The 26,249-nt window shown below is 41.7% G+C and overlaps 1 protein-coding gene and 1 long non-coding RNA gene across 8 annotated transcripts in view; one reads left to right on the top strand and one right to left on the bottom strand.

Annotated features, from left to right (window-relative positions):
- The window catches only part of LOC135188129 (uncharacterized), a 186,681-nt gene extending 184,420 nt beyond the window's left edge, over positions 1–2,261 (bottom strand). For all 4 annotated transcript variants that reach the window (XR_010307570.1, XR_010307569.1, XR_010307568.1 and 1 more), the window contains exon 1: positions 1,954–2,261. This is a non-coding gene — a long non-coding RNA (uncharacterized LOC135188129). The remainder of the gene's footprint in view (positions 1–1,953) is intronic.
- Positions 1,313–15,700, top strand: KCNG1 (potassium voltage-gated channel modifier subfamily G member 1). 4 transcript variants are annotated; one of them, XM_064167408.1, is made up of 4 exons: positions 1,313–2,042; positions 2,628–2,787; positions 8,148–8,949; positions 9,431–15,700. In XM_064167408.1, exons 3-4 carry the CDS (start codon positions 8,191–8,193, stop codon positions 10,199–10,201), a joined length of 1,530 nt encoding a protein of 509 aa, XP_064023478.1. In that variant the 5' UTR covers positions 1,313–2,042; positions 2,628–2,787; positions 8,148–8,190; the 3' UTR covers positions 10,202–15,700. The 4 variants fall into 4 exon arrangements, with proteins under 4 accessions (XP_064023478.1, XP_064023475.1, XP_064023477.1 ...); XM_064167405.1 differs by having other exon boundaries at positions 8,145–8,949; XM_064167407.1 differs by having other exon boundaries at positions 2,628–2,805; positions 8,145–8,949.
- Positions 15,701–26,249: the final 10,549 nt, after the last annotated feature.

The following is a 26,249-nucleotide window of genomic DNA, read 5'->3' as shown; positions in this document are numbered from 1 at the left end:
CTTTAAATGGTCACTGAACCGATACACAACCGTCTTACACTCCAGCTACTCACATGGTAACAGTTCTGTCTGGTCTGTTTGCTTTTCCCTTGATATCTGAAATAATCTCCCTAATTGCACTTTAGTAAATTGCTTTTTATCCTGCCACTGGTGGTCACAGAACAACTGTTTACTGTCATCTTTATTAATGTGTTTATAAATTTGATGACAGTTGCCATGTCCTTACATTGTGTTTGCTCTTCCAGATCAAATAATCCAATTCCATCTTTCCTTGTAGCTTGCATTTCCTAAAGCCTCTTACACTGGTTTGGTTGCTATTCTCCTATCATGTTTGTCTACATCTTTCTTTAAAGAGTAAGCATGCTGCTTGAAACTGGATGCAGCACTCCAGCCAAGTTTGACTAGTGCTAAATGCAACAGAACTAACGCCCTCCAATGTCTTACAGATGATCCTGCTGTTACTAGAGCTCAGAGCAACACAACTATTTTGCAGCACTGCACCTACAATCCACTACAGTTTCCAAAATCTTGGTGCAGTGGTTTTATCTTCTAGTCCTCCCTTGGCATGTGATATTCCTTCCTGTGTGGCATAGCACAGGATTTTTTTTCCCCCCAGAGTTTTTATCATGCTGAGCTGAGACTGGCTCTGTAGTATACCAGGGCCGATGTAAATCTCAGCCTTGCACTCTGGTTAGAATCACTGCAAATGTTATAGAAGTGTCCTTCATTCCATCACTCAAGTGATTACAGAAATCACTGGCTAAAGCCACTCCCAGATAATTCCCTTGGAGACCCTACTTGGTGAGTCCTTCCTCTTTGACAATTACTAATGAAGGCTTTTTCCAAATACAGGTTATCATTAACGAGACTCTTACAGAAAAGCCCAAACTCCTGATACGTGGCACTGTGGTCAGTAAAGCCATCACATCTCTTCTGCAGATGAAGGCTGAGAGCCATACCAAAGAAACTTTATCAAGCCAGATAAAAATCGCACATGCAGTACCAGGAAAAAAGAAACATGAGCTGCCCACAGCCACATCCTCGACACAACTGCTGTTTAACAACTAGGGCTGAAGAATATAAGCATGACTATTTCTGTATGCCCACACAATCCTCAACCACAGTCCAATTTAGCTTAAAAAAAGGGGGAAAAAATGGGGGGAAAAAAAAAGAGGTATTTTGCTAAAATTACCATAGGATAGGTTTTTCATTTATATTACCATAGCAACAAAGGACCTCACTTGAAATGAGACCCCCCCACTGCTCTGAGTGAAGTGCACAAAGCTCACAATAAGAGACAGCTCCGGTCCCAGTGAGCTTAGAGATGTCTCTGTCCTGCCTCTAGGTGCAGAAGCTCAACTGCTTAGAAATAAAAATCAGAGGCCATAAGCACCCTGATCTGTTCCCACTGGGCGACAACCTCACACAGATGGGAGCAGTTTGCACTTAAGAGTACGTGGCAACTGCTGGTGTATCCCTAATAGCACCAAGATTTAATTCTACAGTTTAAAATGGAGATTAACTCCACACAGAGCAGCTTCCACCCAGATGTCAAACAAATGTAATTAAAAGGTAGAGATATGGAATGCTCTCCCAACCTCTGACAATCGATAACCGCAGCGTGTCAGCTGTCACTGCACTTCACAGAGGTGCCACAGGGATAAGAGTTCAGGTTTGGCTCTGCCGGAGTCACTGCTGGGGACTGGAGGAAAGACGCCTTACCGGACACGTGTTAATGACATTTCGCCGGCAACGCCAACATTACCGAAATTAGCGTGGAATGAGCAAAGCACCACAAGTTTTACTGACGACGCCACCAGCCTGGAATGGCACCTGTGCTCGCAGCCTCTCCCGCAGAAAGGGGGTGACGGGGACAGAGGTGGCAGGAGGCTCCCCCACCCCGACCCGCGGCACCGCAGGAGCGCAACCGGAGCGGGCCCGGCATGGCCCTACCTAGTGCCAACCTGCCGCTCCTCCGCGGGAGAAGAGGCTTCTGCGGAGCGGAGAGTCGGGAGCTCCTCCTCTCCCGTCCCCACCGGCAGGTCAGACGGGGCCCGCGGGAATATCTAGCGCAGCGCTCCGCGCAACCCGCCGCAGGCCACCTCTGCACGGGCGCGGGGCGGACCGCGGGCATTCCGCGGGGTGGGGAGCGTCGCTCACCGTCTCTCTGCCCGTCACCGGCTGCACCATGCGGACGGCTAGGGCTGCGCCGCCCGCCTCTCTCAGTCCCCCCCCGCCCGCCCCGCACATGCGGCCGCCCCCGCCCCGCGCAGCAGCGGCGCAGCGCGGCGAGCAACGGCCCGGCGCTGCCGCCGACCCCTCTCTGCGGGGCTCCGGGGGCCGCGCTCGCTGCCCGGCACCGCGGGTAACTTGCAGGCAAGTTTCCAGGGAACTTTTTCTTCCGGGAGCGGCTTGGTGCCGCGGCACCGCGGGTGTCCGGGAAAAGCAGCGGGAGCGGCAGGCATCCCCCCGTGGCGAGAGGCAGAGCCCGGCCGAGGCCGCCCGGGAGGGGGTTCCTGTGGGATCCCGCTTTACAGCCCCGAGGAGGAGCGTGCATGGCGGGGAGGAGGCGGAGGGTCGTGCGAGTCGGTACACGGGCTGCAGCAACAGGTTTTCTCCCTCAACAGGGATGGAAGAGTGGGACTGTACCCCCGCGCCGTCATTGCTTCCCGACACCGGGCTGCCTCGGCTGCCGGCAGCGGGAGGGGGCCGGCTGGTGAAGGGGACAGCTCGGCTGATTCCTGGCGTTCTCCTGTCCTGTCGCGGAGGTGGCTGACGGCTGGCGAGGTAGATCCAACGTGCTCGGTTTGTGAGGCTCTGTCTTCCCCCTTCCCGGCTGTCCCTGTCCCCGAGTCCTGTGTCTGCACAGTGCAGTATGGAGGCTCGTCGTTCAAGTTTCCTCCTCTCTGCCTAATCGGAAGGTCCTTTGTAGCTTTAATTTTAAAATAATTAGGAGATGCCTTTTATATTGATCTATTTACTGACTTCTGTTCGCTGACAACTAACACATCAAGTTAACTGTTCTTGATAGGCGATGTATTTCTGGCAGACGTTTTTTAAATTGGAAAAGCCTTGCGGGTTGGGGGGGGACGAAGTACTGACAGACGTGAAATAACTCTTCCATGAGTGTGTACCTCCTCGCGTCAGTGGCAAAATATCTCGATAAATACCTGACCAATCCTTTACTTCTTAAAAAGATGTTTAAGAGATTGTTTAAAATGTGACTTACTAAAATTTGTTGACAAATGTATTTCACAGCAGGGTAGTAAGTGTACTTACTAGCTCTAATGTATTTCAGAACATTGTCCTGGGGATATAACTTATGGGCAAAGTTATTTTACTTCTGATTGTTATCAGCAGGATAAGGCTCAGCTTTATAAAGCCAAACAGAGCAACCTATTTGTCATCATTCAGTTTGTAGGTTGTAATGAGATGCCAAAAAGCACAACACTGTCCGTCCAGAGCAAGAAGAGCAGTAGACAGATATGAGCATATTTTTCTAGATCAGATGGGGTTTTTAGGATGTTTTTCTTTCATGTTGTACATTGACCTGTATAAGTTTACATTTGATTTGACTGGAAGTTCACTGTGCAAGCAGAGCTGAAGTTTGAGATAGGTTCTTACTGTGTGAAAAGCTGCAGGAGTTTCAGGAGGGTACTCTGTCAGTGTCGATAGAGTATAGAAGTTGTGTCAAAAGACAGCTAAATTTAACACTGCTTGAAAATACTGCTTCTTTCAGCTAAGGAAAGAGTAATGGAGGAAACATCAAACCGTAAAGCAGTTTCTTATGGAAGTCTTTTTTTAAAAGCAGCCTATATTCATATTCAACCTGCACTAAAATGTGAAACTTTTTTAAATGTAGTTACCTGAATTTACAAATGCTAAAAAGTAACAGAGACAGGTTCTAGGAACTGGCATTGATAGAAGAGTCTAGAGCAGAGTGATGCATCTCCTTTGCTTGCTTGTTGTCATCCAGGCACAACTTTGAATTGTCTGCATCACAGAGCAGTATCAGGACTCCTTGCAGGAGCTCTGATTACATCAGAGATGCACTGCAGAATTCAAAATACTGCAGAGGATGCTCAGGGAAGGGGGGGTGGAAACAATATTTGCAGTGCAATTTTAACATGTTGCTCTGATTTCTGTTTCTTTCCCTCTGAAGGGCACCTTTAATAATTCTGTCCCCCTTGTCTAGGAGTCTGGCACCCTTCCTGAATCTCAGATGGAAGTAAGGGCAGTGCAGTTTCTAATTTGATTTCTTCACCAGACATAATGGATAAGAATATAATCTTGTGCAAGACAGATTTTGTGATGTTCTCTCTTGCTTCACATGCATACCGTACCATGTAGAGTCACCAAGAGCCCTTGCTTTGGACCAGTTATTCTGTATTAACGTAGCTTCTAGAAGCCAGAGCAGTGCTCAGGATTGTATAATGTAGTTAGAGACAGTTCTTGCCCCCGAGTAAGCTTACAAACAAAACAGGAAATGATGCTCAAAGAGAAGTGATTTGCCCAAGATGAGAACACATTATCAGCAGAGGAGCTGGAAAGATGGACTGAGCTTCACTGACTCCCAAGCATTCAAAGGGCAGAATGCTGCTTCAGACAAGGGGGATTTTTCCATTGGATCTTGCTTATCCAGAGCAGGTTTATTTGATCATTTTAGTGTTACAGCATATCCTTAAAGTTCATCTTATTTAATTGTTGGCAAAATTGTTGCTATAGGCTAATTTGTTTGTCTGACCTCACATTCCAGCGTGTTGTGTTTAATCTTTAACACATTACTTACAGCCATTCTAAATGTCATCAGTCTGCAATATGAATAAACCAGTTTGTTTGCTTTTTTTAGCTCAATAGCAAAATCCCCTTCCATGAATTAGATCTTCCCATCTCAATGCAGTACTGACCATCATTCTGTAGAAGCACCTTCTAAAGGAGACTGAGAAATAGAAAGAAGTGTAGGGGTTTATCTTCTCTTTCCTCCATTCCTTCAAGCCAGGCCATCTTTTGTATTGTCCTTTATTTTATCCTATTCTTCCCTTTTAGATATGATGCTATGTGCACCTAAGGCAAAGATCATGTAAACAACACATGTACAGCATCAAATCCTATCACTGCCTAGTTGGGATCTGTGGGCTTGCCAGCTCTGGTTCTAGGAAAAGAAAGAGCCACCTTTTGTGACTGCAGTCACTCAGTGTGTTACATAGTAGGTTCATTTGTCCGATTTACTGTTGTGCACAAGTTGAGAGGCTGGAAGTGAAGAAAGAAGTTCTTTTTTCTTTGCTCTGTTGTTTCACAGTTGATGCCTCAGGGTTACAGCATGAGTCTGACACACACAGAGCATTTACATTTCCTTCTCCCCTTTTCTTTCCATTGTGTCAACAATGGATGCAGTGGGAAATCAAACCAGTGACAGAGATGAGCTGCCTCCTCAGTTTTCCTGGATGAGATTCAGAGGATAAGTTGTTGCTAACCAACGTTGTGTGACATTACGGAAGTGAAAATGGTTAACAGCTCCCATTTATCCATGGTCTTATCTCAGTCATAATCTTTATTCTCTTTGGGCCAGCCCTGCCTTAGACATAGTTGAGGCAGAGGGCAAAACACTTTTTTCTACAAGAATTGCTCTAAGAAGAGGAGCTTCTACATAAACATAGATCAGGTAGCCCTGTTTTCTCACATCACACCTCTGTCTTGAACTCCCAGGGACATTTTTTCTACTTGTATCTTAGGAATGATTTAACAGAAGACCAGTTCTGAGGTCATTAGGAGTGCTTCACATGATGGGACTGTATGTCAGAGTAACTGTGTGTTCAGCTGTTCTATCCTTCTGTTCAGCATGGCACAATCTGCACCCACTATCACTCCCATCAGATCACTTCATTTATCTAAGTCCTGCAGCTTTTCCAGTGGGCAATGGCAGAGTGCCATCATCTGTCATGAAGCTCCACTGATAATCTCAGTATTGGCTAGAATTTCCCAGAATGTGACTAATTAATACAATTATCTTTCGTGTTAATGTTCTTTAAAAAAAAAAACAAAAGGTTTCCAGGTCAGAAAGCCTTCTCTCAGTCTTTGCTGAGGCAAGAGACAAACCAAAATCGACTGGAAGTTTAGTTGCATGCAGACCTGCAGTATTTTGTCATTGTTTGCACCCTTCATTACTTCTAGAGGAGTTTCAGAATTGCCCATCCCCTGCTGTGCGTATTTTCAGTCATAACTCTGCAGCAGAGACAGAACAACTCAGCAATACAGGCAAGTATATGGTGATGAGGCACTGGAAGCTAAACACAGTTAAGATTTTGGCAGAGAGAACAGGTTACTTGCCAAATAGCTGCTCTCAAGTCACTAGCAGTAATAATAGAGATCCCACTTTCAGATAAAAGAAAGATGACAAAGCTTAATTCTGTGATTACCTTTGGCTAGGAAATAGTTTCATAGCTCTTGGAAGAGTTGAGTCACTGCTTTATCAATTCTTGTATATTCCCATAGGTTCACTTTATCCACGTGCCCTAAAGGTAAGTAAACTAATGATTTACTTTGCTAATAAAGAGGATTACAGGTGAGGAACTGGGAAATACCACTCCATCCAAAGCTCACCTGGGGACACTTGTTTGAAAGAGTATGTGAAACAACTGTTCTCTTCAGGGTAGGCCCTCTGGGAAGCTGAGGAGCAGGACTGAGACAGTATTTTATTGAAAGGAGTGTTTAAGTTCCCTGTAGCAAGGAAAGCTTGTTGCTCTTAAACTGAGATGCAGCTGTGTTTGAGTACTCCGTTGCTGTGTGTTCATGGGGGGTTTTGTCTATAATAAGTATGTAGCACTATTGATATAGTTTATAAACCCCAGCTTCTGAAAATGACAGTTCTGTGTTTAAGGAAGTCATCCTAGCAGGGAGATAGATCCCCAGGGCATGTACCAAATGAGGGTGAGTACAGCCAGGAAAAGAACAAAAGTGTGTACTGCTGCTGAAGCCAATCAGGTGTCATATTTATTACTTTCCTGTGAAGTCAATGCTAGAAAGTCAGAATTACTTGTGCATAATTAATAATTCAATCTACTTAATAAATAAGTACTTTTATCAAATGAAACACAGATAAAGCTGTAGCTGACTGGAAGATGGAAGATCTAGAAGCAGTACTGTACAACTCGTCTGTGCATGAGCAGACTTCCAGTCTGACTTTTAAAAGCAGTGAGTTAGGGAGACAAAGTGTTTAAGATTTGCTTCTTATATCCATTTGAACTCTGTGGTCACTTCATTCCACAGACTTTACACTAGTGTGGTGTGAGCAGAATAGGAATGTGGTTTTCAAAGTTTTTGGTTCCCTGTGAGCAGAGGTGAAGGCAGTCACCTTGGCTACTGCTCAAAGGACAAAGACCTATCAGTGCATGTAGAGTCTCAGTTGTAACTGAAGTAAAATTCCCATGTTTGTGTAGAAGCCAGCTATTTATTTGCAATCTTTCATAGATGAGGCCATAAAAAGAGAGATGCCATGTCATTAAATGTATATAAACTCTGTACAAACAATTTTATGTGATTATCTGTGTAAGTCATGGGAGTTTATTCCCCAGACATTTCGATATGGACTTTTAGAAATTAGTCTTGTATTGGCTTTTTTTCCTAAGTGTGTATTTCCTGGATTCCAACATATTTGACTTTTGATTCTTTCTATATACTTCATTGGGACATTAAGATTTTTATGTGTAATGGTTGAATTCAAAAATACTGTTTCCTTTTGTACAAAACACTTGAATGCCATTTTCATATTGGATACTGTTAGAATGTTTATACTTCTGTTCTGAACCAGCGCTATCCTGCCATGTGCAGAAGTTATTCCTGGTTCCCCCCTACATCCACAGGGAGCTGAAACCTCTATATCTACAACAGGAGAAGCCCCATAGTGTGGCAACTACGTTAAGAAAAGTTCCTGAACAAGGGAGCAGCCCTTGATAGAGTCAGTTCTATCCAGCTAGACAAACACAGCCTCACCAGAAAGCACTTCTGACTATACTCGGCCACTGCTGTTTGCTTGCCAGTTATTTTTATCAGCCATAAATGTTTCTGAGTTCAAATCACTACATTTGTTCCCAACTTGAAAACAACCTCTCATTCACTCACCCCATGTATCTGTTTTTTGGTTCCAGAAGACACTTGAAGAAGCAGTGAAGTGATGCGAAGTTATCTTCCAAGATGACTCTTCTACCTGGAGAAAATTCCGACTATGACTATAGTGCCCTGAGCTGTACTTCAGATGCATCCTTCAACCACACATTCTTTCCAGAAACAGAATCCCTTAAGGGAGTCTTTTACCAAAGAGCCAAGCTAATTCATCCTCAAGAAGATCTGCTGAAAGCCTTTCACCCTGATGATCGGAAGCATCACATTATCATAAACGTAGGGGGCATTAAGTATTTGCTCCCCTGGACCACACTTGATGAATTCCCATTGACACGTTTGGGACAACTAAAATTCTGTAATAATTTTGACGACATTCTAAACATCTGTGATGATTATGATGTGACATGTAATGAATTCTTTTTTGACCGCAACCCCGGGGCATTCAGGACAATCCTGACCTTTCTGAGGGTTGGAAAACTTCGTCTCCTGCGTGAGATGTGTGCGCTGTCCTTCCAAGAGGAGCTGCTTTACTGGGGAATTGAGGAAGACAACTTGGACTGGTGTTGTAAAAGGAGATACCTGCAAAAAATGGAGGAGTTCACAGAAATAAATGAACGAGAGGATGACCTCATAGAAAATGAAACAACAGGTGAAACGGTAGAGGAGACAAAAATTGGCTTGTGCATGAGAAAGTTGCAAGACATGGTGGAGAGGCCCCAGTCTGGCCTCCCTGGAAAGGTGTTTGCTTGTTTGTCTGTTTTATTTGTAACTATTACAGCAGTGAACTTATCCATCAGCACCATGCCTGACCTGAGGGAGGAGGAGGAAAAGGTAAGTCAGCTTTTCAGGATGAAAAAATGGTATGTGCTGGGAAGAGCAGAACAAGTACTGAGTCTGATGATACTAATTTCAATGGGGATTTTGCTGGGGGGGGGGGGGCGTGGGGGGTGTGGAAACAACATAACGAATATTTGAAATCTCTGTGGTCAGTTACTTACAAGAGAATGAATCAAATTTTCTGTCCAACAAAACATTTTGTTAGTGTGCACTTTTCTGTACAAATGAATAATACCTTGCTCAGATTTGTCTGAAATTATCAAGCAATATCTTCTGTGGAATAAGTAGTTCTTCTTTAAGTTCTGCATTTAACTTGTTCCAGCTTGTCAATGTGTTTCCCCATAGCAACAGCTTCACTTCCTTTAATATTTTGGGTTTGAAAACCAAACAACACAGAAACCTCTCTTCCTGTCACCGTACCAACTAAAATAGTTATTATCCAGTGCCGATTACAAACTCCTCCTCTTTCCTGCAGGGTGAGTGTTCCCAGATGTGCTACAATATTTTCATTGTGGAGTCTGTCTGTGTGGCATGGTTTTCCTTGGAGTTCCTGCTCAGATTCATCCAGGCAAAGAGCAAGTTCACATTTTTGCGGAGACCATTAACCCTGATAGACATCATAGCCATCCTGCCATACTACATCACTTTGCTAGTAGACACCACTTCAGTGGGCTATAAAAAGCCCAGCTCTGGGAGCATCTACCTGGACAAAGTAGGTCTGGTCCTCCGTATTCTCCGTGCCTTGAGGATTCTCTACGTCATGCGGCTGGCCAGGCACTCCCTGGGGCTGCAGACGCTGGGGCTGACCGCTCGCAGGTGCACCCGGGAGTTCGGGCTCTTGCTGCTCTTCCTCTGCGTGGCCATCGCACTGTTTGCGCCGCTGCTCTACGTCATTGAGAACGAGATGGCGGACTCGCAGGAGTTCACCAGCATCCCCGCGTGCTACTGGTGGGCTGTCATCACCATGACCACGGTAGGCTACGGAGATATGGTTCCCAGAAGCATTCCAGGCCAAGTGGTGGCACTGAGCAGCATACTGAGTGGCATCCTCCTCATGGCATTTCCAGTCACCTCCATCTTCCACACCTTTTCACGCTCCTACATTGAGCTAAAGCAAGAACAGGAAAGAATAATGTACAGGAGAGCACAGTTCTTAATGAAAACAAAGTCCCAGATAAGTGATGCCTCACAAGGGAGTGATATTTTATTCCCCGGTCTCTCTTCTGAGAACAGGGACAATGAATGAAATTTTAAGTTACTATTTCTCCTGATGTCAAGTAATGTTTTTTTGTATCAGACTTCATCTTTTAATTTGCTTTGGAAAGACAGTACAAAGGTAACCCTCATATTAAAATGAAGGAGCTATTAACCAGGAACTGATGTGGTCTAAGAAGTCCCTTGTTATGCTGTTTCTCTCCTCCCCTCGCCCTCAGTGCAATGTATAAGACAGATCTTTCACTGAGGTCGTAACAGTGGGATTGTAGGAATTAAAGTTCTCTGACCAAAAAAACAAAGAACCACCATATAATTATGTACTTGGCAGGCTGTTTTTGCCATTTGTAATACACATTTTTCCAACTGAATCACAATGTATATAATCATTAAACAGGCTACCATTTTTCTTGTTCTTCTTGTATATAAATAATGTAAATACAACAAAATTAATGGCTAAATTCTCTCCCAGTAAAATGCCTTAGAGCGTAATGGAAATAACCACAGATGTTTGTCCCATTGTGCTCTTAAAACATTAAGTAAGATTTGTCATTCACACAGCAGCTCTATATTTCTTTTTAAGTCAGCCCTAATGATACCAGAAAAGAAGAATTGAGCTGTTTGTATTGTAACCTTGCTAAAGATGTAAATACTTAGAGCTCACCAGCTTCAAAATTGAAGTTACAGCACTAACCCTATGCCACTGAATGCAGTATTCCCAGGAACAAAGTCTTTGAGTTTTGTAGCATTTAATATTGTTATCAAGAGGTTACTAGCTGCAAATCAAATGAAATATGCATGATGAGATGCCAGTTATTCCCTACCATCTGTTTCCATGTTTTTATTTTACCTGAAATACAAAGCAGAATTAAAAGAGGCCTGTTTCCAGGGGACACCCCACCATTACTTGGCAAATCAACACTGTGGCTGCCCAGTCACATTCAGCATTTGGTTCTTTAAAAGGAGCAGAAAATAAATGGTCGTGGGAAGTTGCCAATGATGAAAAAAAGAAAATATCATTTGAGTCATGGAGTGGGGGGTACTGACAGCTTTATACTTTACTGTCCTCAGTCTTGAGGGACTTAAAAATTAACTCTAGCTTTGCCATCATTACAGATGGCAGGCAGTGGAGGAAGTTTTAAATATTACATGAAAAAAGCAATTAGGAGCCAAAACACAACCATGTATTCTTCATGGACGTGTGTGTCTTGGTCTGGATTCCCCAGCTGAAGTCAGTGGGCCCGCAAGACATTCAGGTTCAGCACAGCTTTCTGTGGAGATTAATGACAGACCTCTCCTTTATTTTAGAGGCAATGAGACTGACTTGAACAACAGCTCAGGAGAAAAATTCCAGAACTTAAACAAAAATAATCCACTTATTTGATTTTTTTATGTGGTTAGAGATAAAGAAAACTTAATCTGAAGAGATTCACCTTTTTTCCCCCAACCTTTTTCACTAAATTTACTTAGTAACGGTTAAAAGCTAGGGAGTTTTAGAAGTTCCCATTGCATTCCCCAGTGCTTCTATCCTAATTTCCAAAACTCCTCCTGCTTATTGGCATTTCTGGAGCAGCTTGCTAGAAATGCCAGACTGCATGACAGTTCAGTGATATACATTGAGGCCAAGGACACAAATGTTGTCCTTTCAAAAAAGGTAGAGTTAGCTCCTCGGCCTGTGCTGTCTGGCCAAGCCCACATTACACTGGTTTTCATTTAAAATGCTTTTGCAATAATAACCTGAAGATGATCTGATAAACAATAACTGCAAAACTTTTTCAAATGCACTTGATAAATAGTTAGGGCTCTAGCATTCTTCAGCCTGTCTTAGGTAAATGAGGCTTTGGAGCATTACTGCAGAGCACAAAAATACCCAGCCTAAACTCTTAGCACATAATTTTGTGCCAGAGCTATGAATGTAACCAGCTTTTCACTCTCGTTCTTCAGTTTTAATTGGAGTTGGACAAAAAACAGGAACATCATGACAAAAAGGGGCCATATTTTCCATCCAAAATACTCTTCATTTCAAAACTGTTTGATCATCTGTAGCATTGGCTTCAACACAAGTGCTATACATCCTTCTACCTTAGTGTCAGCATTCATTATAAAAGGAACTGGTAATTAGATTAGCCCTGTGAGCAACAGTTGCTTATCTAAGAATGTGTTTGACAGGCTGAGCCATAAATAAGAAGCTGTAAGTGAATATAAGGAGAAATCAAGACTTACCAAATAAAACCTAAGCTTATTTCCATGTTAATAAATGCTGAAGGTCCATCCATTTTCTCAGTGTATTAACATTAATTTAATGCTCATTTATTTCCTGTATCACTTCTTTGTTTTTTTTCCTCCCCATATGATAGCTTGATTCCAAAGTCCCTGTCCAGTTAAAAAAAAAGAAAAAATATCACCATGAAAATGGCTGTTGGCTGAGCAAATCTGTGAAAGCATCTTGCATGTTGCAAGTTCTGCCTAAGCCAGGAACAAATAAGCTGCCCAGCATGTACTAGCCCTATGTAATTTTGTACTTGGCACCACATTACTTGTGAGCGTACCAACATGTTTTACCATGAATCACTGTAACAAACTTGCTTGTGTTTTACAGGAGGTAATACATACTGTAGTCCTTATGCTAAATAAAAAACCCAGCTATTAGTCTTAAGAGCACAACTTTAGTATGAAACCCACATGCTGCGTTCCAGCTTTTACTGTGCAGGCTGAGGGTCTAAGATGATTATTCTTCTTTATAATATATTATCTGAATTTTTAGGCAAATTCATGAAAATTAGGGACTGAGTCAAAAGCTGACTGTTTCCAGTGACACAGCTGACAGCTACCAAGTCAGCTATCACTCCTTTTTTGCATTTTAACAGCATGTACAATCAACAAGAAAGTTCCAATGAAACACTTTGTGCTTTTATAAAGTCAAAAGAACTGTTTCAGTTGGCACTGATAGAATGGTGCATGTCTCCACCAGAGGTAGGCTTCTGTTGCTATTTATATTACCCTCTGTATACTGCAGTAATATGTACAGTATGAATTCAAACAGCAGTAGCTGTATTAATTTTGATTAATAAAGTGTTAGGCTCTCCTTTCATTTTCATGTGCTTCTTACGGTATAGAAAGACTGTCACATGTGCTATAGGCATGCTCAGCAACCTGGAGTCAATATTAGAAGTGATCAGCAGCTAAGGTAGAATTTGGGCTATGAGCATTGCCAGCTGAAGCAGCTGTGATAGAAAGCATTTACTAGGATGGGAAATTATCTCAGCATAGAGAAACCTAGGTGCCAATTCAGCAGCTTGTGTAAGGAAACCTGTTTCCTGCATGTTGTCCCAGGAATTGCAATCACAGTTGACTGGGACATAACTTTAAAACATTTGAACCATTTAAGCAGAGAGTCTAACATTCAGAAAAGAACAAGATAGATCTGTGGTGACTGAGGAAAATAAACACTTCTGATAAAACCAGGATTTCCAGGTAAGGTGGTACACTGAATTACTTTCTCCAAGTAACCTTTCCCCCATCCACCCTGCTTCCTAAGAACAGTAACAAGAGGCACAAAGATCAGCTTGTGAGTGCAAGGCTGATAAATTACAAGATCCACAAGGCTTTTCCAACTGTACATCAAAGCACACAATTTGCAAGGTAAGTTGGAATAATTAGTATTACACTAACATTCATTGCAGGTCAAGGTCTCAGGGAAATGTCTCTTTAGGTAGTATATAGGACTTGTCTCTATTTGTCCCTTTCTATGTTTTTTTCCCACTGTAATGCAGTGCTCCAAATTTGCAGTGAGAGGCTTTAGTGGTGTCACTGAATAGTAGGGGTCTTCAGCAATGTCCAATTAACACAATCACACAGAACTGAATCACAGATTTACACATCAGATGCATGTCTGGGAAGGAAAACTGGCAAGCTCTCTACATTCATGACTTGTGTGGGTAGAGTATAACTGGGTATTCAGGCTGATGGAAAAGCAAACATTTTTGCTGTAGAAGGTTCTCGTTCCTACTGCTCTCCTGCAACTAAACCCAAAATGTCATAGAATTCCCTGAAAATAAGCCTTCCACTCAACCAGTCCTTTAGGCTACAGACTGAGACTCAGAGTAAGAATTCAGTTTAGGCATAAATGCCTCAGGAGGCAGCCTCATCAAAAGACCTGAATCACCTCTGGGAGGTGTATGGTCTTTTCTAGTTTATTTTTAATAGAAGGAGCTTAGAATGAACTAGTTCCCCAGTTAGCATCAATAGGCCAATGTTAGGTTCCGCTACATAGAACAACCAATGTCTTCCAGCAGTAACCACATCATCTGTCTTTTCCATGTCACATTCACTGTGGGGATCAAGGAACATGAAGCAGCATTAAAAGTCTGGATAGAGAGAGGTCAGTTTGTTCTTGGTCAGGTTCAGTTTGAAACAGTAACAGCAGTTCTTGACAGCTAGTGCCTGACTGTAAAATAGTTCTGCTTCATACAATTACTGTTTGTTTTTTTTTAGATAAGTTAAAAGAAAATTAAGTTAAAACAACAGGAAAGGAACAGATACTTCTAATAACAAAGCCACAACGTTTCACATTCCCTTATTGAGTTTGCAACAGGCTGGATTGGATAATACTAAACCTACACAGATTTAACTGACTGTGTCAAATCAGAAATTAAACAGAAAGTGACAAATGTGACTTTGAGGGCTGTGACGTTTATCTCTACCCACACATCAGCCAGCGACATTAACACCTAACCTGAGCAGTTGACTCAGGTCCCTGTGTCATATTTTCACCATTTCCACATTTGTTACTCACCACTTCCATTTCTGCCAGTATTTCGTACAACAATATATGGTCTAGTTGTTTCTGTCGGTACCTTACGCAAGGTATGGCAGTGAATTTAGTACCTGTTTATGAAAAAAAAATTATATGGGTACCCAAAAAAAAAAATCAGAAAGAAAAGGAAAAAAAAGATACAAAGCCTGAGCAGAATGCTTTCTGAGGTGGCAGAATTGTGGTATCCCATAGTCACAGAGTGCAACCTACAGAAACCTGACAGAACTGAAGGTATGCAACATGACAGCAGAAGGATGTCACTCTTGTCAACAAAAATACACTTTAAAAGTTCTATTGCTAAACCAAAAAATGCTTGACACTAGATTTACCCACTCATTTGTTTACCACTTCCTGTGGTGTTTTAACAATCCCATTTCAGTACTGCCAACAAGTTCAGTGTTCCTAATGTAGTAATGATCATCTGGAAACCAGGAAAGTGAAGACCGGTTTAGATCCAAAATTTGTGCTTCACTGAGTCAATTCAGCTCTGTGCATGTTCTGTCTTGTCTTGTCCTGTAACATTAGAGTGTAAGTCCTTAGGACAGGATTCTTTCTTTTGGTAGCTGTTGGTTGCTATGTAAAATCATACACCACAAATAAAGACACATTTCTATACTACAAATAAAGTCAAGGAGAATTTTGCCTGTGCTGCCAAATTGAAAGCATTCAGAGTTTGGCCCATTAATTATTAACAATAAAACTAGACTTTTCTCCTTCTCTCATTGTTTTTCTTTATCCTTGTTCAGCATCTTGTATTTTCTGAAATAGTCCCTAGAAATCACTAAAGATATTGCAGTTAGCCCTGCCAAAAGTGGGACTGTAATACCAGGGGATGTTTCTCTCTGTCCAATAGGGCTTTTACTTTCGCTTTGCCTGTGGGACCTAATCCAGAAGCAAATGTCACTTGCACAGAAATAAAGTTCTGCCATAACTGGAAACACAGCAGGCCAATTAGGTTAATTAGACCATAATTGCTACACTTTATAAATATTAATTTGTCATTTCTCTAGCCCTTGTGACATGAGTTGAACAGCCTTGTGCACCACTGAAGTCAGCTAGAGCACATAAACACATGTAATGTCAAGCTGAGGTTTCGTCTTCTCCTTTGCCAGGTGCCCTTTTAATGACTGCAGTTTTGTAGCCATTCTTAATTAAAGTAATAATTTTATTCCTACATTCATTGTGGATCCAGAAAAACAGAGCTGTAAACTGCAATAATTAGTCTGTTCAAGTGCCTGACCTGAAATGCAAGTGCTTCCATGCCATTATCTGGGATTAGAACTTCTAAAAAACCAAGACCATTTGTTTCCAAAATTAAAGAGCCAATTTTATAGCTAAAAGTGGTCAGCAGGTATAATCATATTCATCTTTCTCTTAATGATACCAATATCATTTAAATGGTGACTACCACCAGAACAAAGTTGTGTGGGCTAGCATAAGTTTCTGTAGTTAATCATAAAGTTTTGACACAGAATTGCTGAATGCTAATTGAAGCAATGCAAAGCAATCACTCTCATTAGTGATGTGCCTCATGTCACAGAGAAGCTGAGTGATATCATCCACTACTTTTACAGTGGCAGCAGTTCCAAAGTCAGCTAATTAAAAAACAACTCAGTTTCACTCAAAAGCACATTTTGGGAAAACAAGAAATACTATCCTCAAGCAAACCAAATCCAACCTTGTGGAGTTGCAGGTGTCTTTAGGTTTGGAAAGGACTATTTCTGGGGGCAGCTTAAGTAGGGGAAGTTCAGACTGCAAAGCATCACATGGCACAGTAAGAGGTGAAGTTACTTTTTCAGTTACAGGAAAGCAGAGAGCACATCTTCAGCATGGACATCACAGGATGAAAACAGACATAATTTGATGGGAATAGAAAAGAAGCATGAGAAACAATAGCAAGGCTGGCATCTGCATCCCACCACAGAGGCTTCTATATGCCCTGAAACTGTGTTAATAAAACATTCCTCTTGGTGGGACTTGCATAAACCTGCATATGTGTTTTTTTCCCACTGCCTCCTTGCTCTTCCAGTGACAGCAGGAATTCTGGCCCACAGCTGAGGTACTTCAAGCACTTGCACAGGACCATGATGCATATTTAAGTTTTGCATACTACTGATGTGAAAAGACAAAGTTTTCCTAGTAAATTCAACTCTGTCATCATTTGCTGTATTAGAACATAATTGAATTTCTGAGTATGAAAGCTATAGAATTCAGAATGCATGACCAGCCACAGAGGATGCCTTGGGGGGCTGTTCAGCAGCACGGAGCGGAGAAAGTGCCTGATTCAAGGATCTTACATTGCCATCTATGGGCCACTCTCGGCAGCTCTCCTCCGATCCCTGTCCTAAAGCATCCATCTGTACCCAGAGTCTTTTAAAATATGTATAAAGTACTTTTAGAATTTTTTTTTTTAAATAGAGGAAAATGTTGAATCCATTGCACTGCTTGGCTTCAGCAAACACAGCCTCTCTCTTGCCAGAGCTGGGCGTTAGATCTGCATGGAAACTAGGATGAAGATACCATCACCATAGTTCCTGGGAAGTGTGAAAGATATATTGACACTATATAAATGTTGCATAAGTATTTTTAATGGCATTTATTTGGCTGGAATTTTGGTAAGTGACATTTTTTTAAAAGGCTAATGCAACTTTATCTGACTAAAATAAGCAAGCTTCAAGGTCACGTGGGGAAAATGTAAAGACCTCCATCATTTGCACAAGTAGGCTGTTAAGTAAGCAGTTATTTTATTTATGAAGGAAATTACAAGAGCTGCTTCAAAGGGGAAAAACAGTCATTCAGTTAGCTGTATCTGTGCGCATAGTCAATGTTCCAGGAGGCTAGATGTGCATTAGCCAAATCACTCATTCCCATTCTGCCAGTACTCCTGCTGCTGTGGGACCAGGAAATGTACCTTGCTCAAAAATAAGTAAGAATAGACGATTCCCTCACTCAGTTCACCCTGAAGTCACACAGCTACATGTACCAGGCTGAGGCAAAGGGCAGTGAGGTGCCAGGGCAAGTCCATTGCATCACTACTGAAAAAGCTGCTTGTGAAATTTCACTTCAGCAAGGCATCTATCCTCACCTAGCTGACTGGACAGGGTTAAGCAGAGTTTTCTCAGCCATCCCAGACACCTATAGCAAGCCAGGGTCAACCATCCTTCAAAGGAGCAATCTATTTCTCTCCCTAGCTACAGAGAGAGTGTGAATTTCATGTTAACCCTTATATGTTTAAAGTCAGAAGCAGCTAACCCCATAGAAAGCATCTTTTCTGAAACTATGAAATTGTTTTTCCATTGTCAGAGGATCAGTTTCTGTTTCTCAAACTTACAACACACTTGTGAATGCTCAAAATGTTGTGCTCCATAGAGAAAAGAACTGTCACTAAGGCAGGCAGGCACAGAATTTAACACAATGGATAGGTCAAGCTCAGTACAGCAACCACGTCTTTCTGTGCTGGTAAAGTAGCTATAAATGAAGCAGAGACTGCTCAGAGCAATGGGCTGCCTGGCAAGTGAAAGTTAAATCTTGTGACATCCAAATCCCAGATGTCAGAGTGTAAATCTGTAGCTTAGGGTGCTGCTCCAGTACAGTACTTCCAAGCGTCCTGCTCTCCCAGAGCCAGCTGTGAGCCCACACCCACACGTTCCCCTCAGAGGCACCAACACTCCTTACAAGTGATGTAACCACTGCTGTGCTGGGCTTACTTTTCTCCTGGAAAAGGCTCCCTGGGGAGCAAATCAATACCAACATCTGAGGAAGGGAGGGCCAGAAATAAGCTGTTTCCAGCAGAAGGGACAGAGGCAGCACTAATTTAGAGTGACTTGTGGAGCAGGAAGAGAACAGAAGCAGGGGAGCCGCATGCTTCACTCTGAAATGAGAGAGAAATGCTGCTCATGGGAGAGCAGCAGGCACAGAGAAGCCACTCATCTGGAGATGTTCTACAGTTAACATAAACCAAACCTTGCCTTTAGCAAAAAGAGGACTTCCACATTCATTCTTGTAAACACACAAGATTGCACCAAGGTGCTAAGCCCAAATTTTCCACCCAAAGACTAATGACTTTATGAATTTCAGATTCTGATTTACACAACAGTCCAAGAGGAGAGTGTGCTTCTCTGTTGTTCCACTGTTCAGGTTTAGGAAAAGAAATAAATCAAAATCTATTTCCAAACGTGCATCAGAAGTCTTAGGAAGGGGACAGTGCTGCAACTTCTTACATCTCAGCTACAACACTACCATGTTAAACCACTGTGACAGTTCAGTTAGCAGCAGGGATGCACACACAGCTAGCAACCAACTCACTCCTCTGCACATAATTTCCACATGTGATTTTAGTTCTGAACCTGTATGAGCAGAATTGATTAACATTTAAGTGACTTTGTCACCCTTTCAACTTCTGCAACCTCAGAGCTCACTGGAGAGAACAAAAATAGATAAATCACAAAGAATGGGTAGGATGCAACCACAATAAATACTCTTCCTGTACTGTAACTACTTACAGAACAACCAGCTCATCTTCTCAGCTGGACCTCTTCAGGCATGTCAAAGATGGTGGATCATACAGAGAGCCACAAGAGAGAACAAAGTGTCCAGCAGAGCAGAGATCTGTGGATGTGGTGAGCAGTTCCTGAGCAAGGACCTTCACTGAGGTTTCACTACTGCTGGAATAAAGAACACTCGGCAGCACCAGGGTGCTGTAAACCCATCGAGGTCTATATTTTGAGTATCTGTGCAAAAAGTTAAACCCTTTGCTATTCCTAGTAGTTGTCACTTTATGCTAGTGGAATAATGGCTCTTTATTATTTCTTCTTCAAGAAGAAGAATTGTACATCAATACTGCCATTGTTTTTAATCACAGAACAAAGGGAAAGGAAATAAAAAAGGAAACCGTTAAGAACCTACAAAACCGTCGGTGTTGGAAAAGGCTAACGAGGTGAGAACACTAAGTTTAAGCTTGTCAGTATGTGAACTGAAGAAGTGGTTGAGGCAACACCATCCAAAAAATAACTACAAGAAAGCTCCTCTCAGAAATGGTGCTTTGAACAGATTGAAAAATGAAACTGAAGATGCTTTAATTGAGAAGGAAGTTGACACTAATCAGGGCAGCCAACAAGAAGGCCCCACAGCAGATCTGGGAGAAAGTAAAGGTAGGAATTAAAGTATTGTTTTAGAAGTGTTGATAATCAGTAATCAGATACTCCTTGGATCAGTACAGCAAAGAAATCACTACATTTGAGTGTTGAAGAAGATGTTTGTGCTCTCATCTGAGAGGCAGGAAAACCAGGAAGACACAAGGACACAAATTCATTTTTAATAAACTGAAAGGTAAAGACATCTTTACTGAGTTCCAACCACTGTAACACCTGTTACCTCCTGCAGCTACAGCAGCAAAAAAGAAACTGAGTTTCATAAAGATATTTGAAGTGGACAATGTGTGTGTCCCAGGAATGATTTCCATAGTTTTACCTCACAGTTATGGTTCCATTACACAGCACCTGGACTGTGCCTGTGCTCTGGAGATGCACATACATTTGTGTATATAGAAATCTAAAAAGACAAGTTTAAACACTTTGATTTTTAAAGATCCTAGAACCCTTACACTGTGAAGTTAGAAGCCTGTTTCACAGAATAAGAACTTCCTTTCACTATTCAAGAGCAGGTGAATGTCCATTTCTACAAGACATTTCATTTCCCAGTTAAATATATACGAAGCCATTTTAAATTTGGAAATAACCTTTCTTTGCAAGCAGAGATTTGGTCTCCTAGCAACAGCATGAACACCTTGTGAACAAAACTACAGCTTATTTTCACAGAAGGACCTTGTGCCACAGGCATGGAGAAGCCACAAGAACATCCTGCTGCCAGTTTCCCTTGGTGGCTGATGGTGAAGGGTCAGGTCAGCAAAGCCTACAGTCAACACTTGCATGAAGGCCTCAACAAAGGAATATAGCTGAAGTCATGCATACTGTGTTACAGCCTGCATTCTTCTACCTGTGTGCTCCTTTCCAGATTTTGCCTCTGGATCCAGCTATCACCTGATTCTCACTATCAAGAGATTCTATAATATTAAGAACAGGAACAGTTGCTTTTCTGGCTGGAAAACTTGTACTGCAATAGCAGTAGACTGAATTTGTATCAGTTTGCTTTTCTGATAAGATTCATAAGACAGATATCATTTTGGATGGAGCCTATTTTTTGTTCCTAGAATGTGCATGAAAGATTAGAATTGCAAGGACCTGACAATAAAAAGAAGAGGAGGTCAGAGCAGCACCATCACAAAGATATATTTTAGTGGCTCTGACAATCAGCTGGTCAATCATATGAACTATGTTGTGGAAACAAGACTGAATTTACACATTCAGTGATTAACAGACTAGGGAAGAAGCAAACAGAAATATTTTTTTCTTTCCTGCTGTTGAGACCAGAACACACCAGTTGCAGATGACAAAGAGCATGCAGCTGTATAGCTCAAGCTTCTGGCCACATAATAATGATGATGTATTTACACTCTAAGTGACCAAGCACTTCTCACTGCTTCCAGCAGAGCAGATGCAATATCCCACTGCTTTGTCCAAGCCACATAATCCATGAATTTTAGTTCTTAGAGCTGTTCTAGGACATGCTTATTAAATTGCTTCCTTGGGATCTGATCACCACAGTAAGATTTAAACACAACATGCACACAGCAGAGACTGGGGACTTGTCCAGGAGGAGTACAGCCAAAACTTAGCAGAAACTGTGTATTTCTTTTCAATCATTTGCCTTATTCATTAAACCATTGCTCTTTTGGACAACTCCTGAGTTGAAGAGAAAGCTCTTGGAAATCTTTGTGCCTCCTTCCTAATTGTTGGCTCTAATCATGTACTGTTCCTTTTCCTGTGCTGTACTTACTTTCTCCACAAAGATTTTGAAGCGGCAGTGCAAGGTAAGCAGTAGGGCTGATATATTTAACCAACAATAGCATAAACCACAGAAGGTTAACACCACAAACCTCTGTGTGTGAGTGTGTTTTCCTGTGGTTTACATTAGCATTTGCTAACTGTGCTCTAAATTTTGCTACCCAAATACATGTTCATATTTAACACTTCTCGTAGTCTTAGTGTAGGAGGAAAAGTGCCCACCAGAAGTTCAGAGGGTTGGTACTACCTCTGAGGAACTTGTTAGCCTTCAACCACAGTTATTGCTGCTTTTCTTCTTCTCCCAGCTACCCTCTTAAGTGATGGAATTGCTTTTTGTTCAGTCTTGCCATTTAAAAAATACTCAACTATTTCTAACTGAAGTCCTGTAGTCAAGCAGCACAGTTTGAATTTATCAAGCTTCCTACACCATTAAAGGCTGACTCAGCTCCACCATTCTCATTCTGTGTGGGTCCAGGCTTGGAAATAACCTGCTCAGTGCATTGTAGTAAGTGATCCTTCCTTTCAGCAGGGAAGGAAGTTCTGTGTAGGAAGAACTCCAATCAGCATAAAAAAGATGATGATATTACTGGATACTCTCTTTTCACCACATTCAGGAAACTGCAAGCAACCTGCAAACTGGACCAGTAAGCCAAAGTATCTGCTCATTATCAACACTTTGAAGAAACCAATTACTTCCCTGCAGCAAAAATAAACAAATGAAGCCAATGAGTTTTCTTTTAGAGCTTTGTGTTTTAGTGCATTTGCTTTACTAAGCAGCATTGCAATTTAAGATCTTTGTATTTACGAAGCCGCAAGCTGTAGGACGTTACATTTTACAGGGTAGTTGTTCTTTCTGGAATACACAAGATGTTTTGTAAATTAAATGGCATAACATTATTCCTCTTTAGTTTCCTCTCACTCAGATAAGAGTATACTTGCCAGACAGTCTCAGATAAATGGAACCTGCTGCAGCTCAATACATTTGCTTTCCCCCACAAGAGGCAGCTGCCACCTTTTATTAGTATTAGGTGATTACATGTGAATTAAAGGCAAAAGCTTTCAGTGTCATACCAGAGGGGATGCAGGGCCCAAATGTACTTCTACTCCATAAGAAAAATCAAATCCTCACTACATTCCAATCCACAGCTCTTCCAGGGGTATCATAACTCCCACTGTCATCAGCAGGCCACAGCAGATTGCAGTCTTGTAAAAAGAACAGAACAGCAGCCAAAGGTTGTTTAGATTTTATGCCCTAAATTCTATTTCACAAAACAGGAAGGACAAAAAGGAAACATTCTTGACTTTACAAAAAACCCTGCCCTAACCAGGTGAGGAAACTTACTCTGCTTTTCACGGTAAGAATGTACCTGCAGTATCTTTGCAGTGACACTGTCAGTTTAAGATCTACATTGAATTTTGTCCTGACGTTTCTTATAACATTTTTCTGTACAATTACCCATGCTGGCTGTAAAAGCATTTCAAAACAGCGCGTGAAAAATAATCCTCTGCTTAAGTGTCTCAATACAACAATGCTTTGACAACTGACGCTGGAAAGCTCATTTCTATTCTAATTTCTTATTGGAATATTTTAAACCACTGCTCAATTGCCCAGTTTCATTCTATGCTATTTCCTTGGTCTTTTTTCAAGACCTGAACACCACTACATTTTTACAAGAGAGCCTCAGCTCTTGCTAAGGTTGAACTGTATCTTACAAACTAGGGAATGGTTTGGTTTATTAACTTGCAGTGCCACCTAGCAAACATCCTTAAATTTTTGTCTTCTGATGCAGAGCTTTCCTATCAAAAAAAAAAAAAAAAAAAAAAGGACACAGTTGTGCTTGCAGTATTTAAAGCCTCTAGAGCACAGTTCTGTTTTGAAGGGGCACATTTTTATTAAAAATTATGCTTATAAATAGGATTATATTGATAGAGAGCTACAATTCTAGTATATGAACTTTAAGAACTACTTTTTGGACATATCCCTCATACTTTTTCCCCCACAAATAGTTCCATTAATTGGTGGGGCTTCTTTTTTTTTTAATCATACACTTTGATAGTAAGTAGGTCAGTGCTGAATTTTTTTGAGTTTGTGGTTTTGAGAGAAAAGTGCCTCCTGACACCAAAACAAGAAGGATTTCAGCTTATCAAGGCAGAGTAATACCTTGTGTGTAGACACTGCTCAGACTTGCCTGAAAGCTAAACCAGCCTGATTTGTCTTACCTTAAAACAACAACCATGTCCCAGGACAAAACAAGTTGAGGAATTTAACTATGGCTGAACTGTGAGACTACCTGAAAGGGCATTGTAGCCAGGTGGAGGGTGGCCTCTTCTCCCAGGCAACCAGCAATAGAACAAGGGGACACAGTCTCAAGTTGTGCCAGGGGAGGTATAGGCTGGATATTAGGAAGAAGTTCTTCACAGAGAGAGTGATTTCCCATTGGAATGGGCTGCCCAGGGAGGTGGTGGAGGCACTGTCCCTGGGGGTCTTCAAGAAAAGCCTGGATGAGGCACTTAGTGCCATGGTCTAGTTGATTGGATAGGGCAGGGTGATAGGTTGGACTGGATGATCTTGGAGGTCTCTTCCAACCTGGTTGATTCTATGATTCTATGATTCTATGCTTAGACCTACACACGGAAACATTAAAATGAAGTGATTCAGTATAAACACTACCATGATTTCTCTCACCCTAACCCTCTAATGGGAAGTTGTTTCCTTTCTACTTTTTGTGCCAAATTCTAGTAAACAATTTAAAAGACAACATGACACCAGGAGCAAAGGACCATAGAAAATACTCTGCTGACTGACCTTATCCTTTCTGACAACACATCTTACACCGACTGCACTATAAGCTCCTTGAATAAAGCTGTTTGTCTTCATTCACAGCATCAACACACACCAATATTTAGACAACACTTTGGCAGCAATACAGAATGATACAGTTTTGTTTCTTCTCTTCAAACTTCTACGCAGATTTCTGCTATTTAACTTCCTGGTAAACAGAGGAACCACTCCACATTTTATAGAGTTCAAGGAATAGTCAAAACAAAAGATAAAATTTTTCAACAACAAGAATGATTTTGGCTGTTATGATTCTATGATCCTTGAATTTTCATCCCGTCTCCAAAGAGTCTAGCACTGCTTGAGGGCTGTATTTACAGAAAAATTTGTGCATTACTACAGCAAGCCAGGGGAAAAAAAATATATAAAACTTCAAATAAAATAAAAGCCCCAGCATGTAAACAATGAATTTATGATAAACACTACAGACCTTATCTTTATCCAAGATATATGGCAGATGTGCTCATATTTGCTGAGACCTTATAGTTCTCCTAAGTCAAGGAAGGTAATTTTTTTTTCCCCAAGAAACCCACATTTTGCATATCCCTTGAGATCAGAACTCAGCCACTACTTCTTTCCAGACTAACCATCTTTCTGTTCTATAGCCCACTAAGTTTTGCACAGAATTCTCTTTATGTAAAACTAACAGCTGCATTTCAGATGCTGTACTCGTCCACAAGACCTTTGGACCTCAGGCCCTGCAGATTTGCAACAGTGGTCTTTCAAAAAACCTATTTTACTAGAAGAGGTCATTGGAAGTTTGTCTCTTCTCAGCCTGACTTGTTGCATTGACTCCTTTGGGTATTTTTGATATTATTCTATGTTTTTGTTCCATTTGGGTTCGTCCTCATCACAGTTTTTCCAGAGTCCTCCAGATCTTTGATGTGTAAATTCCTTTGTATACTGTGCAAAAACTCAGTCTGGTTTCCACATGAAAATGTGCTACAAGAAATGCTTACAAAAAATCGTCCACCAAGCACCACTGGCTTTAATGCCACCTCCTTTTTCTTTAACAGGGTCCGCATACATATGCTGCCAAAAGGTTGTAACAAGGGAAAAGACTACATGTGATTTCTATGCACTGGAAGCAGCACTCAGAATCAAAAAGTCTTCCCCTTATCCTCAAGCCCATAGATTCACCTTGCTCTGAACGACTGAAATGCACTCAGGTAGATACATGGCATGCTCTCCCTTGACTGGGTATTAAGAGAACTACTGCAATTGTTACCTCTTGTTTCAGCCTCTTGACATCAGCACAAAATAAAATGTAGTATCATAGAATCAACCGGGTTGGAAGAGACCTCCAAGATCATCCAGTCCAACCTATCCCCCAGCCCTATCCAGTCAACTAGACCATGGCACCAAGTGCCTCATCCAGTCTTTTCCTGAAGACCTCCAGGGACGGTGCCTCCCAGGCATTTCAAATGAAACCCTCTGGCTCCTAATTCCCCAAAAGATGAAGCCCACCAAAGGCCAGATGTTCTGACTGATTCAAGCCTCCAAAACCTGTCTTAAAAGATCCAGA

The sequence above is a fragment of the Pogoniulus pusillus genome, chromosome 29, assembly GCF_015220805.1.
Source record: "Pogoniulus pusillus isolate bPogPus1 chromosome 29, bPogPus1.pri, whole genome shotgun sequence".
NCBI lineage: Eukaryota > Metazoa > Chordata > Aves > Piciformes > Lybiidae > Pogoniulus > Pogoniulus pusillus.
The sequence above is the reverse complement of the archived record's forward strand: the minus strand, read 5'-3'. Positions and strand labels throughout refer to the sequence as shown.

Excerpts from the sequence above, each read along its gene's own strand:
- KCNG1 (XM_064167408.1), top strand. The coding sequence starts at position 8,191 with ATGACTCTTCTACCTGGAGAAAATTCCGACTATGACTATAGTGCCCTG. Across the intron at positions 8,950-9,430 it reads TGAGGGAGGAGGAGGAAAAG|GGTGAGTGTTCCCAGATGTG; the intron begins GTAAGTCAGCTT and ends TCTTTCCTGCAG.